The 20,257-nt window shown below is 36.2% G+C and overlaps 1 protein-coding gene across 3 annotated transcripts in view; it reads left to right on the top strand.

Moving 5' to 3' along the window:
* The window catches only part of col14a1a (collagen, type XIV, alpha 1a), a 121,910-nt gene that overhangs the window by 84,286 nt on the left and 17,367 nt on the right, over nt 1–20,257 (top strand). For all 3 annotated transcript variants that reach the window (XM_079445624.1, XM_079445623.1, XM_079445622.1), the window contains exons 30-39: nt 1,117–1,155; nt 2,549–2,687; nt 4,043–4,185; nt 4,895–5,004; nt 11,328–11,486; nt 12,220–12,297; nt 13,844–13,930; nt 16,304–16,357; nt 16,962–17,057; nt 17,145–17,198. In XM_079445624.1, the coding sequence (XP_079301750.1) occupies nt 1,117–1,155; nt 2,549–2,687; nt 4,043–4,185; nt 4,895–5,004; nt 11,328–11,486; nt 12,220–12,297; nt 13,844–13,930; nt 16,304–16,357; nt 16,962–17,057; nt 17,145–17,198 (959 nt within the window). The remainder of the gene's footprint in view (nt 1–1,116; nt 1,156–2,548; nt 2,688–4,042; nt 4,186–4,894; nt 5,005–11,327; nt 11,487–12,219; nt 12,298–13,843; nt 13,931–16,303; nt 16,358–16,961; nt 17,058–17,144; nt 17,199–20,257) is intronic.

Below are 20,257 nucleotides of genomic sequence, written 5' to 3'. Positions count from 1 at the left end.
CTCCCTGCGCATCCATGCAGCCTAGCATGGATGAGAGCATGCTAGGCTGCATGGATGGGAGAGTGGTATGGTTCTGTTCTTGTCCATAACAGAACCATACCGCCAATCCAAACTGTATGCTAATTGTCAGTCATCTTTGACGATAGTGCTCCTGACAGAATGAATATTAAAGGAACACTCCACTTTTTTTGAAAATAGGCTAATTTTACAACTCCCCTAGAGTTAAACAGTTGAGTTTTACCGTTTTTGAATCCATTCAGCCGATCTCCGTGTCTGGCGGTAGCACTTTTAGCTTAGCTTAGCATAGACCATTGAATTTGATTAGACCATTAGCATTTGGTCATCAAAAATGAGTTAAGATCATTTTCCTATTTAAAACTTGACTCTTCTTTAGTTACATTATGTACAAAGACCGACGGAAAATGAAAAGTTGCGATTTTCTTGGTCGATATGGCTAGGAACTATACTCTCATTCCGGCGTAATAATCAAGGAACTTTGCTGCCGTACCATGGGTGCAGCAGGCGCAATGATATTACGCAGCGCCTGAAAGTAGTCCCCAGCTATATCATAACTAGTTACCTAGCTGGGGACTACTTTCAGGCGCTGCGTAATATCATTGTGCCTGCTGCACACATAGTACGGCAGCAAAGTTGGTAGCTATCTCAGTATGCTAGTATGTCACAATGCTGTGGATAACATTAATTATTAAATTACTACACAAACCTCTGGAATACTCTGATTGGTCAGACATATTTTTTAAATAATGCCCACTAAACAATACGATTGACCAGTGTCCTTGGCATGTTTGCTAGTCAACATTTGACTCAGAGGAAGATAGGTAAGCAATGACTTGTGATATGAATAAAGTTTGAAGACTTTTTAGATTGCACGGTAATTACTTCTGGATTACTTTAAGTTCTTTGCTCTTCTGGTTTCTGCTCTGAAATCATCCCTTGTGAGTTTATGTCAAGTCTAAAATAAAAGTTTGAAGTTTGAAAATGGTCTCTGAACAGAAAAATATTTGAATGCATCATTATGTAACCTATAATTTCCAAAAATCACTTTGTTCTTGGGGAATTGATAGGTTTTACACTCTGTTCTTTTTTCTTTTACAGCTTGCCCCTCGATGTTAATGAGCGGGAACACTTTAGCTGGTAAGACAACAATAAATGCTCCTGGTTCACACTAACCTCTTCATCATTGTGCTGGGAAGGAGGATAGGATCTAAGGATTTATTTGAGGAATTAGATCTATTCATCCACTGTCAGTATTTAACAACCCCTTTACTTAATTAGGACCAGTGGGTCATATTATTCACACCATAATCTAGATCTGGAAGAAAGAAAAAAGCACACTAATTTTCCTGTCAAACATGTGACCTGTCTTTCACTAGATGGACAAACATACTGTTGCTTGAGCCATTGTTGCTGTTTAAATCAAGTTTTTGCCATAAGCTACTGTTTACACTATTTGGGGGAAATTATAAGTATTTTTAATTATAAATATTTATTATATTTTTTATTTTGTATGATATAATAATATATTCATATGTAATATATTTGTAATATTTATAATCTAATGTGTAATATAGAAATCTGCCATAGGAAAGTCTTAGCATAGAAAGACTTTAAGACATCGAAATGCAGGCCACTGACTGAATTTCAATGTTTTTAGTTATTAATTTTTTACTCGCTAAAAGTTTCAGGTCAGTAAGATTTTTATTTATTTTTTATAATTATTAAGATTTGTATTTATTTTAAGAATTGTATTTATTTATTTATTTATTTTATTCGGTAAGGTTGAATTAAATTGTTCAAAAATTACAATAACATAGTTTTTTTTATATTATTAAAATCTTTTTTTTCTAATAAATTTCTAAGAATCCTCAGAAAATATTTCATGGTTTACACAAAAATATTTAGCTGCTGTTTTCCAGCTATTTCAGCTTTTGATAATAATGTTTCTTGAGCACCAAATCAGTATATTAGAAGGATTTCTGAAGGATCATGTGACACTGGAGTAATGGCTGCTGAAATTTCAGTTTTTCAGTTACAGGAATAAATTATGTTTTAAAACATATCAAAACTTATCTTAAATTTCAATAATATTTTTACATCATTACTGTTATTTTTTACACTGTATTTTTGATCAAACAATTGCAACCTTGGAGAGCATAACAGACTTTTTTCAAAAACATAAAAAAATCGGTAACGCTTTAGTGTAGGGACCAATTCTTACTATTAACTAGTTGCTTATTAGCATTCCTATTATTATCATATTGGCTGTTTATTAGTACTTATATAGCACGCATTCTGCATGACAATATTCCACATCCCTAATACCTAAACTTAACAGCTACCTTACTAACTATTAATAAGCAGCAAGTTGGGAGATTATTGAGGCAAAAGTGGTAGTTAATGATTTGTTAATTGCAAGAATTAGACCTTAAAATAAAGTCTGACATAAAAATCTTACCGACCTCAAAACGTTAAATGGTACTGTTTCATTAGATTAGCATACTTGACATTTATCTGTGGTCCTTCGCAGGCTTCCGTATGATGGAGATGTTTGGTTTGGTGGAGAAGCACTACAGCAGCGTGCAAGGAGTCTCAATGGAGCCTGGCACTTTCAACAGCTACCCCTGCTACCGGTTGCACAAAGACGCCCTCGTCTCTCAGCCTACCAGGTGTGTGTGTGTGTGTGTGTGTGTGTGCTGTGTTTTTGAATGTGTGAGAAAGCATACCAGCACGCTCAACTGAAACTCTCTGAAATGAGAAAATGTGTGTTAGCTGTAAGATGTCACCTGTCAAATCAAAACCATAATACAGATCAAGTTTAATGGAATCTAAATTAAGTGGTTTTAGTGAGCAGGAACAGATTAGCCCCTCACTTAAATGCAAAATAAAGAGCAATCGGCCTTCTGTGCCTGATCCCAGAGCACTGACCCTCCTCCTCCTGTCTAGCATGCGATAATATTTAGATTAGGCTTCACTTTCCTGCGCTCAGGGGGAATGTTGTTATTACAGTGGAGGGTTTCAGCACGAGGGTCTCCTCTCCTGTAAATCTCGCAAACCGCAGCCTCGCTTTAACTTGCACTCAGGCAGCTGGGAATTACTATAACACTGTTATTATGATAATCTCATCTGTGATTATGAGACAGGCCAAAGACTCACAAGGTAATGGCAGCGCTCTGGATACAGTTCACATTTGTTCTTCAGAGGAGAGTGCTTGTGTAGTAGAAGATCTGTTTTACTGGTTGTGCAGTTTCTTTTGCAGTATTCAACCATCATTTTTTTTATGGAATATTGATCAATGTTTATTTTAGTTATTTGTTTTGTTTTATAAAATTTTAGTGCCATTGTTGTGTTATATTTCACACTGATTTGTCTGATTCATTTGTCCCATGTGGGTTGCATTGGAATGGCTCAGGGGAGAATTTTTTTTTAACATGTTTTTTGCTCTTGTTGAGAAGTTATAAGAGTGGTGTATCTGTATTTTTATTTTCGGAACTCTCTAAAAATTAGATCAATTAATTTAAAAAGATGACACTCACAATATGAATGTCAAGACTTTCAAAAAACAACAAATCATCAACAATTTCTCAAATAGTCTGATACTTCACAAATTTAGATCTAACTATTAACATAAGTTTCACATAAGTCTGATGCCAAATGTTGAATAATCAGTTAAACTAAATTGTTCAGTACAGATCCTATACATAACATGCAGAAAAATAGACTTATTTATTTGTTGCCACATTAGTTAAGTTGTGGCCACATTGTACTAATTCGTTCTGTGATTGAACTAAAACAAAGGAACTAATTAGTACAGTGTGGCTAACTCTATTTAACTAAAATTAGAGAACACAGTCTTAATTTGTGGCCATAATAGCTTCCTCTTCCGTGATATCCTCTTTCCTTGCACATTTCATGTGTGGGGCTATTCAAAAAAAAAAAAACTTAAAAAAGTGACAAATCATTTCAGTTCATTATTTCAGACTTGATGTAAATGAGTATGCATATGTATGATTTATGTTGACAGGTATCTACATCCTGAAGGCCTTCCCTCTGACTACACTATATCTATGCTGTTCCGCATACTGCCTGAAACTCCTCAGGAACCTTTTGCACTGTGGGAAATCCTTGACAAAAACAATGAGCCACTTGTGGGAATTATCCTTGATAGTGAGTGTTACTCTTTTTGATTTGCTTCATGCTGCCTAACATAAAATCTTTCATTCATCTTAATTAAAAAAATTTAATTTGATTTAAATGATTTAAATATTTTCTACAATAATATATATTTTTCCTTTTGATCAATTATATGTTCATCAAACAGTGGTTCCCAGCTGGTGAGCTGTAACCCAAAAATGGGTTGCAAACAGAAACACTGCTAACTAAACATATAATCGTGAAAAGTTACACTAACCAAAAACATGGGATGATCTGCTTTTATAAGGGTGTAGAAAACACATTGCATTTTATTTGTTGTTGGTGTCAAAAGCTGTGTGTCTAATAAACTGCGTGTAATTCCTTGGCCAAAATTATGCAGATGCCAGTGTATTCTAGGTTACACAAGGTAAAAGAAAATGCAACCAAGACTGCATTAATGTGTGTAAACATGGAATAAACATGGTTTGGGCTGACCCAAATGCCTTTTCTGCAGTGAAACTTTGGCTGGCGAGAGCATGAAACCACTGAAATGTAGCTAAAACCAAAACGGTCAGTCTGTGACATGTTAATTTTGCATATTGCTGGATATAAGTAGTACTCGTTTGATTAAGTCTACGTTTGATGTCCAATGTAAAATCTTAGTCCTGAAAAAACCCCATTTGAGAACCACTCACTTAAAAGACATAAAACCCTAAGTCAATTTTTTTTTGTCTCTCTTCAGACGGAGGGAAAACATTAACCTTTTTCAATTACGACTACAAGGGAGAATTTCAAACGGTGACTTTCGAAGGAAGTGAAATTAAGAAGATTTTCTATGGCAGTTTCCATAAGGTCAGTCTTTCTTCCATTTATAATCCAGCTATGACTATGATTACAGAAACTATACAGTCATTTGTGTTTCGGTCTCATTTCTTGTCAGGAAAGTCATGATTTAAGCTGGACTTTGGAAATGCTTGAATTATAGTAACCAAAGTTTATGTTAATTCATACTATGACCATTCATGCACCAAATGACCAAATACAGCTGAATACACTCATTGTCCTTTATAAAGTTACCTCATTTTCTTTAAAGCTGTGCCTTCACTGTCAGAACCAAATAGCGCTGATGTTTTTAAGTATATTTTAGCTGTCTGTTTTGCCTCATTCTCACCTGCTTACATACGAGTTTGGACACAAGAGAATTTTTTATGGCATAAAATTGAAGTTTTTCCAATTTACAGTAGATTCACATTGTTTACAGTTAATTGGTTAGTTACTGTAACAGCTAAGCTTTCTGACCTTCAGATTTCATCTCTACATTTGTTCAGTCTGCCAATTATTGTTTGATCTCACACATCTTTTTGGGGGGAAAAAACTTAGTAGGCATTAAAATACAGTATTATATTAACTTAATTTCACAACACTAATTTTTTATACAACAAAAACAGTTAAAAGTTCTATGAGCTTCCTTTGAGGGTCAATAACAAACAGGAAGTCATGCTGTCAGCTATGTTTCTAAAATATAAACCGGGGAATTTCAATTATTATTTCACCTAGAGCATGCACTATAGAGTCCTGACAGTATGAAAATGGCTTATGATAGCCCTGTCCTGTTCATTTTCTGTATTCTTTCTTCACATGGGTGCCGGTGAAGAGCTCTCTATCACTCTTCCGCCCTCCAGTAGTTTTGAGAGGCTGTCTGATGTATTCCAAGGCTCTGTGTGTTGCTTGTCTGGTTATAATTCCCTTTTCCTGCCAAGTGTGTTAGACCTTTGAGTGCATGACAAGCCGTCCGCAGCCTTTGATGCAGTGGCGTGTGTTTATGAGCGAGTATTCTCCTGACATCACTTATGATGTGTTTGTAGGGTAATCCCTCTTGGCAGAGCTCGTCAAGATTAGAGTCTGTGAGTAATACAGATTACTTCAGCACCGTCTCTGCTCCGGATCCTGAATTAATAAATAAATCTCTGCCGGTCTCATCTAAATGGTGGGGAATAAGCAGGATTTAGACACTTTCATTGAAGACTTTCACTCGTCTTTTTTATCGCTCGTTCAATAGATTTCTGAAGACAACTTTTATACTTTTATGTGGATCATTCTCAAATTCTGATGACAAACATGTCTCTTGACTTTTCAAGAAACTCTATTTTATTAATATAAGAGATTCCTGAAAAATCCTTGTCCCTTTCATCTGCTATACCACTTGAACAACATTATAAATTAGCAGATTTTTTTTTTTCTCATTTTTAAACTTTAGTTAAACTTTACTATTAATTTTATAAACCTGTGTTTTGATGAAACAAAAGAATTGTATAAAAGTTCTTTCAGGTTCAAATTTTAAATGTGAATATAGTGAATTTTCAGTCTATGTTTTAGAAATTATTCATTATCATATACATTTTTGGTTCATTTGTAATTTAACTAAATTACTGAATTGAAATAAATGATTTTTTGAATTTCAGTAATTAATTTTATTAATCACATTATTATTCATTTTATTTACATCTTTTTATTTTAAAAATGTTACTTGTAATTTTATATTTTAATGTAAAAATACATTTGTAAATATATTGGTTATTTTAAAGGTGCCATTACACAAAATGATGAGTTAAAAACAACCAAAGTTGGGTTAAATATGGACAAAGCCAGTGATTGGCTTTGAAATATATATATATTTCTAACTTACTTTGGGTTCATTTTAAGCAAGAAATATTGTAATTTTGAGTAAAAAAAAAAAAACCTACTCAAAAAACAACAACAACTACTTCTACTGTCTGGTCAAATATTTAACCCAACCGCTGGATCAAAAACACCCAATTTCTGGGTTTTTCCATGTTTAACCCAACTTGGGTTGCTTTTAAGTGTACTGTTACATTGCTTAAAGTTCCTTTGAAAGATTTTCAACTTAATGCTGTAATTTAATTATTTATTTTGATTAATTAGTTTGTTTTTAGATGATACTGAAACTCAGTAATCTCTTTCATAATTTGTGAAATAAAACAAGATAAAATTATTTATCAAATGACCAATAATGATTTTTAGTAATGTCAAAATAAACATTAACCATCACGTTTATGGGAGAAAACTGAATTAAATCTGTAAATCAGAAAATCTCCATTATTTTAGAATAACCCAGATATGAAAAATAAACACAAACAGTGTTTAACAGAGCGACAAATGCAAACTGAGACACACTACATTAATTTATCTCTATTTGCATTTAAGTGAGCATTCAGCACACAAACAAATATAATCTGCTTTTTAGAGTGCCACTACAGCATTGAGTTGGCACGGTTTCATTTTGTAGCTGCTAATGAGCTTCGTATTCAGGGCTTGTGGCTAAAGCTGAGAGTTTATCTGGCCACAGCTGAGTCTGATTTCCACAATGTAAACCCTTTTTGCACGGCATTTGCTATCCTCAATACCACTGACCCCAAGTAATGCACAGTTGGCTTCAGTTGTTATGACAGCTTTTAAACAAAACCCCTGACTTGGAAGTGCTCCTGATGATGTGAGCAGAGGGTCTAGGACTCTCATTGGCCCTCTATTAAAAACGCCTCGTTCCTCTCAACCGTGACTTGTTCCACACTTTCTAAAACCAGTGCTCAATGGTTGCAATTTTGTAAGGTCGTGAGAGGAAGTCATGTGGATGCTGCTACTCTTCAGATACATGCTCATCTTATGGAGGTTATTTGGTAGTGTTTTGTACTTTTATGGTCTTGTGTGCATTTAGAATCAAGGTTGGAACTGTGTGGAATACATCTGGAGGAATTTCAAACTGAGTGAAACATTGCTATTCTGATAACACTTGTTCATAAACAGCATATGTCATGAAATATAAAGATATATGTGATAAATAATGTGTAATCACATTCATAATGTTCTTTTGTCACATGCTAGCTTTGTAGATGTTTCTACATCTACAACAAGAACTCCGTTCATTCATTCATTCATTCATTCATTCATTCATTCATTCATTCATTCATTCATTCATTCATTCATTCATCCCTACCCCCCATTTGGTTCATTTAAAAATGTAATTGGTATTAGATTATTTAATGTTTGAATGAATGATTTTTAGTAGGGAAAAATGATTAAAATGTATTTTACTATAATATGATACATTGTTTGTTTTGATTGTATTGACACATAATTATTATTATTATTTCAGAAATTTGTCATTGGTGTTATTATCTTTCTATTACTATCCTACTATAATATTATCATCCTTAAATCCAATTCAAGTTCATAAAGTCAAATTATCCTTTATTTTAAGTAATAATGTAAAGACGGTAATGAATACTTGCCATCAGCTTTCACTGAGGGGAAAATAAACTTAACTGAATTCCAAAAAAAACCCCAAAAAAACAATCAATCAACTTTATAAAAAAAGACTATTTTGTTAACTAGCAAAAAACAAAGCAGCATAAAAAACTACTAATAATTGTATGGCTGTAGCGGCTGGTTTCCACTGATATAAACATTAAACATTCTAAAGTTGGTCGCTTGGATTTAGAGAGGTACAGGAGGATTTAGTGATCTAGAACATTATTTTCACACTGCTCCAATCACCAACATGCACACAGATCCAGCAAAACCCAACAATCGCTGTTTGTTGTCTTTGGGCAGTGTGAAGTAGGAAAGAACATCAGACTGTAAATATGCCATCGCTGTGAAAAAGCATCTTTGTCTTGGCATTGCCATCCTACTAAAGTCGTACTCACATCCAAATATTAGTCCCCCGAGAAGCATTGGTATAATCATTTCCTTATTTTGGTATGAATTAGCTGGACCATTGTTTTGTTTTGCTTTGTCTTGTTTTCCTTTGAACTTGTTTTGTTTTTGTTCGTTTGTTTGTATTTGTTTTGTTTTGCTTTGTTTTTTGTTTAGTTTTGTTTCATTTAGTTGTTTTTGTTTACATTTTTTGTCAGTTTTTAATTGTTATTCAAAGCATGTTATTTAAATGTAATCTTGCCAAACAATTAAACAGATTTCGTTTTGTCACAATTCAAGTAGATAGGACTGTACTTGCAGAACTTGAAAAAGCTGCCCAGGGGCGTTATGAGTATGGCCGTCAAATGAACTGACATGCCTTAAAGAGGCTTTGCCTCTAATGCTCGCCTTAGGCCTTAAAAAGAGAGACTCCACTGATTTGCCAATGATAAAAAGTTGAGGAAAGGCAAAAAAGACAAGCAAACACTGAGAAAAACATTGTCTTGTGTTGTGTAATTGTATTATGAAACGATATTATATTTTAATTAAATTCTTAAATATGAAATTATTTTTGAAAGTATTTTTAAATAATGCACACAAACACACATATAAGCATAAACCATACTAACCTTGCTAGTACTACAGTACCATACAAGCCAAAAATACAGATTAACAAACAATCACTGTATGTTTAAAATGGGGATAGCCTGCTGTGTGTAATAAGCCAGTTCCATCATGTTGGAAAAATAATTATCCTGAAACTGATCAGGAGGCAGATGGGACCAGCTACGCTGAAACAGGAGTGATGCTGACCTCTCTCATTCTCTTTTGCCACTCCTGCTTAGCAGATCATCATTACACACCAGCAGACCAGTTCAGACACACTCATAAACACTCCCAGCCCCACTGTCAGGTTAAACTCATGCAGCACATGGACCCGTCGCTGCCTAAACAGCATGTCACTGCTGCAGCTGCACAATCTAATTGGCTTTCGCTGCAGAAACACCTGCCACTCAGAAAATGGAAGGTGATATTCAGTATTAAAATCCACATTTGCCAAACACAAGCAGAGCACCTCACAGACTTAACCAAATTTCATCTGTCTCAGCCTGTTTTTTTTTTCTACCCTGATAGAGAAGTTTAATTTCTGAGCATTAAACAGCCTCCCTTTATAATGCTTTATAATTGACGTTAATGTGAGATTTCACAATAATGAGCTTGGTCTGAGTCTACTATCAGCCCGCCTGTCTGACAGCACACTCGCACTTACAATTGCATTCAGTGAACTGGAGAAAATTGAGTTTTAGACCCCAAATCCATTAACAGGCGACGTGTGCTATCTCATACTGAAATATACTCTGACATATAAATATGAACTTTTGCTAACTCTGTATTAGCTTGTTCTGTTTAAGCTTTGGTGGTTGTTATGGACAATTACAGTTCTCTCATCTGACTGACTGCAGTGATTGACAATAAATCAGGAGAGACACTGAATGTAGACATGGCAAGGTTGATTTGGTTTTCACTGGTGTGCATTAGTGAACTTAAATGTTTCTGTGAGACTCACTTGAAGTCTCAGATTGAAATGGAAAACTTCGAATTTGATATTTGACCCTGTCAAGCCTGACATTTTGAAATAATGTTTATAAAAACACGGTAACACTTACAGTAAGGTTCCATTTGTTGACATTAGTTAACTGCATTAGTTAAACTAACAATGAAAAATACGTCTAAAGCGTTTATTAATCTTAGTGAATATTGATTCCAACATTTGCTAATATATTATTAAAATTAAAAGTTGTATCTGTTAATGTTATTTAATGGACTTGAGCTAAAATGAACTAACAATGAACAGTTGTATTTTTATTAACATTAACAAAGATCAATAATACTGTAATACACGTATTGCTCATTGTTAATGTATTAACCATACAGTAGTTAACAATTGGAACCTTATTGTAAAGTGATGCCAAAAATCTTTTGAATCAATCTATTGTACTATCATACTTTTAGACAAAAATGTTTTTTTTCTTAAATTGTGTTACTATATATCATATTTGATACATCAAAGTTTTATATTTTTTTTATCACGACTTTTTGTCATTTGCATTACATTTAAAATATTTGAATCAGTTATGTTAATCTAATAAATTTTTTGTTCAAGGAACATTTTAATTTAGCTTTGTGTTCAAATCAAAATAACTCAAATACCTAAAAAACAAGTGCCTCAAATGTATGAAATAATATGCAAAAATAGCTTGTAGAGCTCAGAAAAACTTATCAAAGCCTTAATTCCTTATAATATCATTCACAAGGTATTTTTGCACATGATTCATTTTGTGGTCGAATGGTTGGACAGTTTGTTATATACAATAAACTGTATATCTGCTGCAGCATTCCTTATTGCTTAAATAATTATTTTCTATCATTAAATGTTACGTTTCACTTTCTATCTCACTTAGCTTCATGTGGCCATCAGCAAAACCGCTGCTAAAGTGGTGATTGACTGCAAAACGGTGGGAGAGAAATCCATCAACGCCGCAGGGAACATCACCATTGATGGAGTAGAGGTTCTGGGACGCATGGTCCGCTCACGTGGAAGGAAAGATAACTCAGCGCCGGTAAGACCACAGCCATTCAGCCTCAATCCTAAAAGATGAGACTTGCCAGGCCTTAAAGTTTCACTCATTTGAGCCCATAACAGGACCAGCTTTTGTCTCATACAGACACAGAGAACTCAGTATACAAGTGCAGGACTGTTTCTGAGGAGTCTTTGTTTGGAGTCTGATAATTATTAAAGATGGTCTGAAGCTCTGAGGCCTTTGAAAGCACAATCGTTGTCTCAGATTCACCCTTATAATGATTTTGTGGAATTCAAAGCATGGGCACACAGTTTAAGATGGTAAATACAGACTTTATGCCTTTTGGTTTTTCCATCAAAATGTGTGGATCATTATGTCTAATTGTGTAGGAGTGCGTCTGATTTTATTCTCCTCAGAGGCTGCCGGCACAACCGATGAGACTAATTGTCTTTGTAATTATGCTGGTGGGGGTTGTAATGTGAGTTTGTACCATGCAAAAGTTTAAAAACTATTAGAATCAGTCATTCAGCCCAAACAAATAATCAGACGCATCTCAAGCATGACTGTTAGTAAATGCATAACGTTTCTGCTTATTTAGATTTGGTTCATCCTCAACAGTGATCCCCTGCAATTTGTTTAGACTTCATAAAATGTTTGTGTTGATAAGATTTATAATGCATGCCAATTGCATTTGTTGTTAAATGAGTGATTGCTATTCAACAGCCTTGTATATTTGCTCTGTTTGTGTGTGTTTTTATGATCCTGTCCACAGTTTCAGCTCCAGATGTTTGACATAGTCTGCAGCACATCATGGGCCAGTCGGGATAAGTGCTGTGAGCTCCCAGGCTTGGTAAGACCCGACCAGTCTATATTTTATACAATATATCTGTTTTATACAATCAGCAAGCTGTATAAGCCACACTTTAATCAGCTTACATTAATACTGCAGTTCTGTCACTGGTGAAACCCCAAATAACTTAGCTAAAATATAAAACTCAAATATACAGTGATGACCAATCAGCACCCACACTTAGTGTTCATAATTACTTTAGAATCAATTATTGATGTACTAATTAGTGTAAAAAACCTTTAAACTTATCTGGGGACCATCATAGCCCTAGGCATCTTTCCACCACTTTTTGTCATGGCTAATATGAAATAGCTTTATGAAATAGCTTGCGGCAGAAATGTATTTAATAAAGGTCCAACAAACAAATGTGGTCCTACTTCTACTAACTTTGAATGCTACAAATTTGGTTTATTAAAATAAAGAGCTATGTAAAGGTGGATTTGAACCTCTAGGCCAGCAGCACTGATCTACTGATTTATCCTCTTTGCTTCAAAATCTCCAGACTAATAGTGCACTGTTAAAAACAAACAACAAAACTAGAAGTTGTGATTGCCTGAAATTCACTGTAAACAATAACGAGACAATGTTTGATATTTGATTAACACATAATGTTAAAATAACAATCTATTTGAACTACCAAAAATATTGGTGTGGCATATAAAAGACAAAGTTGTCAAATTAAAGTGATAGTTCACCCAAAAATGAAGATGAGGGTGAGTAATTAATGACAGAACTTTCATTTTTGGATGAACTATACCTTTAGATGGTACAACTTCTGGCTGTCCCTGGAAATTACTTTGTAATGAAAAAAAAAAAAAAAAAAAAAACGCCACTGCAAAAATAGCAAAATAGTAACTCATTGTGGAACTGGTGGTTATTGTTTTCTGCAATGTTATTGTTAGAATTTCTGTGACTTGGAAATGAGTAAAGACCCCATAAAACAGTTAATTAACATTCATTGTGTATATATAAAAAACTAAACTCAATAATGTAAATAATATTGGAATGCTAAATCTAAAAAAACAAGACTGGTCTAAAACAAAAAGCTAACAAAATGATCATAAGCGACCTTGTAATTGGCTATCATTATTTATTAAGGTTCTCTGCTGTGATGGATAATTTTATGATTTTATAGTTGTATGTACTCCCAGTATACAGTACATCTGATGCCTTAGCAATGACTCTTGTTATCTTCCTGTATCATTTTGGATACTTATATAAAGCTGAAAAAAAATTATCTAATAAGTGATCTCAAACCAGCCATTCTGGCAATCGTCCCTAACTTTAAAGATCCATGACCACTCTACAAATAATTCAACTATGTAGTCTTGTAGCAGACAAATAGACTTGGTCCTCCATGGATAGGGAGAACAATATCTCCAGATCGCTTGCTGTGTTTGTGCACTTGCGAATTAATGACTTGAGGGAATTGCACAGGCATCCTTGGTTGACTTGGACAAATAAAGTTCTGTTAGATTCCTAGAGAGGAAATAGTCCCATGTTTGAAATGGTTTACGACATGTTGTTTTGTTTGTGCTTCCCTTAGAGAGTAGAAAAGGACTGTCCTGCCATGCCCCATGCCTGCACCTGTGCTCAGGACAGCAAAGGACCACCTGGACCCTCGGGACCACCGGTAAAACCACTGGTTTCACCTCTCACTAATGGCCAACCTTAGAATGTGATCTATATTAAACTAGATCATAGAGGGGGTAGACCAGGGAGATTTGTAACACAAGGTTGCAACATAAAACATTTAATCAATTAGAAATGAGCTATATGACAGTGAGCAGTGAGGTGATAGTTGTTATTTTTTGAACAAAAATATGATTTACAGGGGAAAAAAACTATTTTTAGACAAGTATATGGATATTATATCAAAATTTAAGAGGCATGGCACAACAAAAAAATAATTACAGATGTCAGTATCAGTCTTATGTACTAGCATAAAATTAGCGCTAGCTGACATACTTTAACTGACAAACTCGTTCTTATATTTTAGCATATCAGCGCCATAATTTAATATAATTATATTTTGATATATTTTAGCTGACAAACTTGCTATCATACCTTAGCATTAAAGTCGGTTTACACACTTTAACTGACTAAATTACTTTCATACGTTACCTGACTTGCTATCATGCTTTAGCATTAAAGCCAGCTAATATACTTTAGCTGACAAACTTTATCTCATACTTAGCAATAGCCCTAGCTGACACTGATACTTTAGCTCACAAACTTGCTATTATCCCTTTTGAAAAAAAAACCCAGCATATGCTGGTTAGGTATGCTTTGAAGCATGGCTGCTGGTTTGAGCTGGTTTAAGTTGGTCCTTTGCTGGTCATGTGCTGGTCCTAAGCAACTAGCTCCTGCTCATGACCAGATTAAACCTGCTCAAGCCAGCAGCCATGCTTCAAAACATACCTAACCAGCATATACTGGCTTTTTCAACAGGGATACCTTAGCATTAAAGGTAGTTGCTTTAGCTGACAAACTCACTTTTGTACTCTGGCATGAAAGCACTAGCTGACATTCTTTAGCTTTCAAATAGGCTACACTCTTGTACTCTAGCATAAGAGCTAGCATGTTATGACTCTGTGTAAGACATAGACATGTTTGAGAAAGCATCTTTATAGATTGCGATGCAACAAAGACTGTTGGGATTTGTGTCTTTCATATGGTCACATGACCATGATTAGGAACATTCCAGGAACATTCTCCAGAAACATTCCAGGTGCAGGTGTCTTTCTCAAGAACGCAGAATCTTAAAGGATTCTTGAGGAATCAGCAGCTATTCAGTATTTTGTTCTGACGCCTTAACCATATTGTCCTTTAGGGGAAAAACACAGAATGTGTTAAGAAGGAACACAAAGATATTAAAGATATAAAATGAAACGGGACACTGCTTAAGAGATTGAGAAAAAGACCAAGCATTAGATTGCTCAATTCAGCCCATGCTGCAGGTTGAACTCAATATGGCGGGAACAAATAAATGAGCTCATTTGGAAGGCAGCATCGTATGCACCCTGAGGGAAAATGTATTTCTGAGGCCCCGAAAAGGCCATGGTGTATAAACAGCAGTTCTTTCGAGAAAGTCATTATGAGGAGATCGATTTATCAAAACCGATTAGTCCACTCCTGTCCTGTCTGCGTTTATAGATTCCTTCATCCATACAAATCCATTTCCATGACCAAGAGGTGCTTGCAAGGAAGACGATTGTATGATTTCAGTTTTGTATATATTATTCCTGCATCTTGATATTAATATTACTGTCATGTGTTCTGAAATCTTTCCTATGATTACACCGGCTGCTCAAATTAATCGAAAAATGTCCTGTTAAATCATCACGTGCATCTTTCAAATGAATATTTATGCTTTCGTATTCTCGGCTTCCACCGTCACCAGCAGGTTTTATTAAGTGTGTTTTGAGCAAGCTCATGAATCAAATTTGCCCATAGCCTTCAGTGATAAGAACTACCTTATTGCAGCCATGGCCATTGGGGATGCAATTAGAGTAAACACAGGAAAAGGAAGACGTGCAAACAGGGTTAAATTACAAGCGGTTGCCTGCAGCAGTGGGGACAAGAGTTTATGAGGGTCATAAGCAGGCAGGATATGGTTTGAACCAGGTCAAGGATACTCTCTACCAAACTGCAGGCAGATTCAATCTGATATTTTTGAGCTAGACAATTTTGCAGTATTTGAAGTCATCCTGAGGCCTCCTTGAACGTTTGCTGAAGGCAACTTAACTTAGCAGCATACTAATGTCAAACTCTACTAGTTGAGTCTCATTTGTTAGAGTGCTCCGAATTGGTCACTTATGAGGGTCCATGACGGTTAGCACACTGCTTATGTAGGAAACAAGGCAGCTCCCAATGCTTTGGAACAGAGCTAGCGACTAGAAATTGCTTTTTTGACACATGCCCCAGCTCTGGTCATTAAGAAAATGTGTTTGCTTATTCTGAGTCTTTCAATTTGTTTTTATCTAATTGTGTGTCTGACTCTCAGGGCGGTCCTGGTATCAGAGGTTCAAGAGGAGATCGGGGGGAGCCAGGCTTGACGGTAAAGTACACATATGCTTTATGTATCCCATATGCAGGGCCACCCAGTGTTGTCATTATTTCTCAAAAGAATAGACACCGGACAAGAGCTCAAAGTGTGGAAATACATACAATGCATGTGCCTCTGTGTTGTTTTTGGAGCGTACAAGTGAGTAAATCTCACTCTCGCTCTGGATTTTCAGAGAGCTTGCTTTGTTTATTTGTGTCTCTCTATCCAACTGTAGTTTCCTCTACAGTAAAGTCCCCCCAGATGTGTGTGTGTCCATTCACAGAATAAATCAAGCTTCTATCCAAATAAAGACATGCTGGGGCAGACATAATTCATTTCACGCTACAAAGTTTTATGTAAACTTGGTCCAAATGACCGCCACTAAGAAGTTTGTCACAAGCTAGACTGTGACAAGTGTTTTTTGCTTCCTTGATTATTGCATTCCTGATGGAGAAGGAGACTGCAGGGCATTCACACTTTGTTTCAGCAGCCCGGCTGGTGGTAGGCCTGAAACGTTATGTAATTATATTGAGGAAATTAAACCCGGCAATGAAACCATGATGATTTTATAATGAGGCTACATTTATTAAGATAATGTCCTAACTTTATGTTTAAGGGGCCTCAAGGGCCACCTGGTGAGATCGGACCTCCAGGACCGCAGGGGCCACCAGGTCCTCAGGGGCCGAATGGACTGTCCATTGAGGGGCCACCAGTAAGCTGAATACTGGATTTTTAAGCAACATTTTTTTCATTCCTTTTATTAATGTTGCCTTTTCTTTTTCAATTCCTCTCTCCTCAGGGGGCTCCAGGAGAGAAAGGAGAGAAAGGTGAAATAGGTCTGCCAGGTCCTCAGGTACGGAAAAATATATCACCCGCCTGTCTCATCAGCACTTCACGACAGCTTCATAACACCCACGCAGTCTCTCATTAGCTAATCTCGGCCCCTCCGTCAGAGAGTTATAATTATCACAGTCCTGTGAGTGTCTGTGTGTGTGTGTGTAGCTTGTGACTGATAAGTCATTCATGTGTGTCTGTATGTGCTGCTTATCCTGAATTTAAGAATATTGTTTAATATAAATCAATTAATGCAAACAGATTATGTCTTGCAGTTGGCAGCCTAATTGAATCAACTCTTGCCTTTATGAATTACTCAACCTTCCTAAACTTAGTTTGAAAACTCATTTGTTAGCAGGTAGGGAGAAGTTTTAGAATTGAGATAAATGTTTTTTTGTACAAACAAAAGAATTGTTTGTACAAAAAATAAAAAGCAATAATATTAAGTAAAGCTTCAGTGGGAGGGTTTTTTCTTGCCACAATTCAATTCCCAGAATTCCCACAATTCAATTCCCAGAACTGATTTGTGATTGAGGAATAAATATGAGGTGGTAATTGCAAAATTGAGATGAAAAAAAAAACATGTGAGTGGAGGCAGCGCATCTATGTCACTGTGACTGGCGGATTTGTTGATCTGATAATGTGTAGATTCACACAAATGTTGGAATATTGGTTGCTTGTTGATTGTCCCAAATGTAAGGTAATATGGTGCTTTAACCCATGTTGATTTAAACATTTGTGAAAACATCAGATGGGATGTGACAAGTTTAGATTTCCTATTTACACTACTGTTTAAAAGTTTGTGGTCAGTAAATATTGCCAGGGATTCAGTGATCCGGATAGGGTTGGGAGATCATTCCACCAGCAAGGAACAGTGAATGAACATGTTCTGGAAAAAGACTTTGTGCATTTCTGTGAAGGTACCAGAAGGTGCTGTTGACTTACTGACCTCAGGCTTCTGGAGAGGATGTAAACACTTAAGACTGTGTGAAAGTTGGAGGGTGTGGACACCGTGGCTGTTCTTGATACAAGTATCAGCGTGTTGAACTTGATGTAAGCCACAACCGGTAGCCAGTGAAGAGCGATAAAGAGGGGTGTGACGTGGGCTCTCTTGGGCTCATTGAAGACTAGTTGTGCTGCTGGTTCTGAATCCTTTGTAGAGGTGGAAGTCCAGCCAGAAGAGCATTAAAAAAGTCCATCCTAGACGTGACAAGGGCCTGGACAATAAGTTGTGCAGCATGCTCCGTTAGGAAGGACCTGAACTTCCTGATATTGTGCAACGCAAACCTACATGATCATGCTGTCTTTGAAGGACAGCTGGTCATGAAAGATTACCCCAAGATTTCTGACCAAATTTGATGAGATAATTGTTGGTGAACCTAGCTGGATGGTGTAATTGTGCTGTACAACTGGAGTGGCAGGGAAAACGAGAAGCTCGAGAAGTTGAGCTGGAGGTGATATTCTTTCATCCATGCCGAAATCGCCTGCCAGGCAGTCTGGGATCCATGCAGCAATCTTTGGATCATCTCATTGAAACAAAAAATAAATAAATAAATAAAGCTGTGTGTCATCAGCATAGCAATGGTAGGAGAATCCATGTGCCTATATGGTAGTCCTAGTGCTGTAGTGTATATGGAGAAGAAAAGGGGTCCAAGAACTGATCCTTGAGGAACGACCCTGAGGGAACCCCCCTCCAGGCAACCCTGAAAGACCTATGAGGTGTAGAATTCAAACCAATGAAGAGTAGAGTTTCTGTGTTACCCAATGATACCCAATGGACAGAGGGATCTGATGATTGACAGTGTCAAAATGGCAGTTAGATCCAGAAAAATGAGAACTTTCACAATCCGCAAAGATTCAGTGACTGACAGTAATGCAGTCTCATTCAAACGTCCACTTTTGAAACCTGATTGGTTCTCATCCAACTGGTTATTCTGTGGAATGAAAGATGATACCTGGTTGAAAACAACTTTTTTATGAGTTTTTGCTATGAATGGGAGGTGTTTAGTGTAGTTTTTAAGCAATGGGGTTACCCGAGGCTGCTTGAATGTGGTGGGAAAATGCCTGTGTGTAGAGATGCTGATGTTGTGTGTAAGTGCTGGTAAAAGTGTAGGAGAAATAGCTTGTAGAAGGTGTGAGGGCAAGGTGGAGGATGACTGGAGAGGAGAAGTTTAGATACTTCTGCGAGAAAATGAGGAGAGGAGATTGTTGGCCGTGGATGTGGTTGGTTACTGTGTGTGAAAACTGAAAAACTGACTGCTGATGATTCTACATTTGTATTTGAAAAAATTGGCAAAATCATCAGCTGTTAAAGAGGTGGTGGGAAATGGCAGAGGGGGGCAGAGGAGAGAGTTGAATGTTTTGAAGAGTTTGCGTGTAGCTGTTGACCTTGAAGTATTGGCATTGTGGACCTTTACAGAAAAAAAAAATTAAAGAAAGCAGTGACTGATACATACTCAGGTCAGCTGGATTTGTGCCATTTTCTTCATGCATCCTTGAGTATGGAGCAGTGTTCATGGAGAACATCAGACAATCTGGGGTTGGAGGGAGTAGAATGTGCTGGCCTAGAGGTTAAAGTGGAGCATAAAGTGTCTGTGGCACTATTCGAATCCAGTGATGAGAATTGTGTGGGAGATTGAAGACAGGATGACACAAATGAGGAACGTTTGGAAGGAGAAAGGGAGCAGGTTTTGTCTGAATGCAACTGGCAGAAGAGTTGGTGGCACACAAGAAGTTGTAAACCAAAAGTAGTGAAGAAATTATCATAAATGTGCAGAGGTTTCACCAAATGAGGTTGAGCTGTTTTCCTGACTTGTGAGCTCCTGTGGTGGTAAGCTGTTTAAGATCAAATGAAGCTAGGAGAGAGTGGAATTTCTATTCATCAAAGAATCTTGAAAAATAAATAATGGTTTCCACAAAATATTAAGAAGCACAATGGTTTTCAACACTCCTAATAAAAAAATAAAGTGGTTGAGCACCATTTCAGCATAATAGAATGATTTCTGAATTGAACACTATATTACTATTTTTGCTGTATTATTGATCAAATAACATAAGAGACTTCTTTCAAAAACATTT

This window comes from Barbus barbus (genome assembly GCF_936440315.1).
Source record: "Barbus barbus genome assembly, chromosome: 21".
In the NCBI taxonomy this organism is placed as follows: domain Eukaryota; kingdom Metazoa; phylum Chordata; class Actinopteri; order Cypriniformes; family Cyprinidae; genus Barbus; species Barbus barbus.
This window is presented reverse-complemented; position numbering and strand designations above follow the sequence as displayed.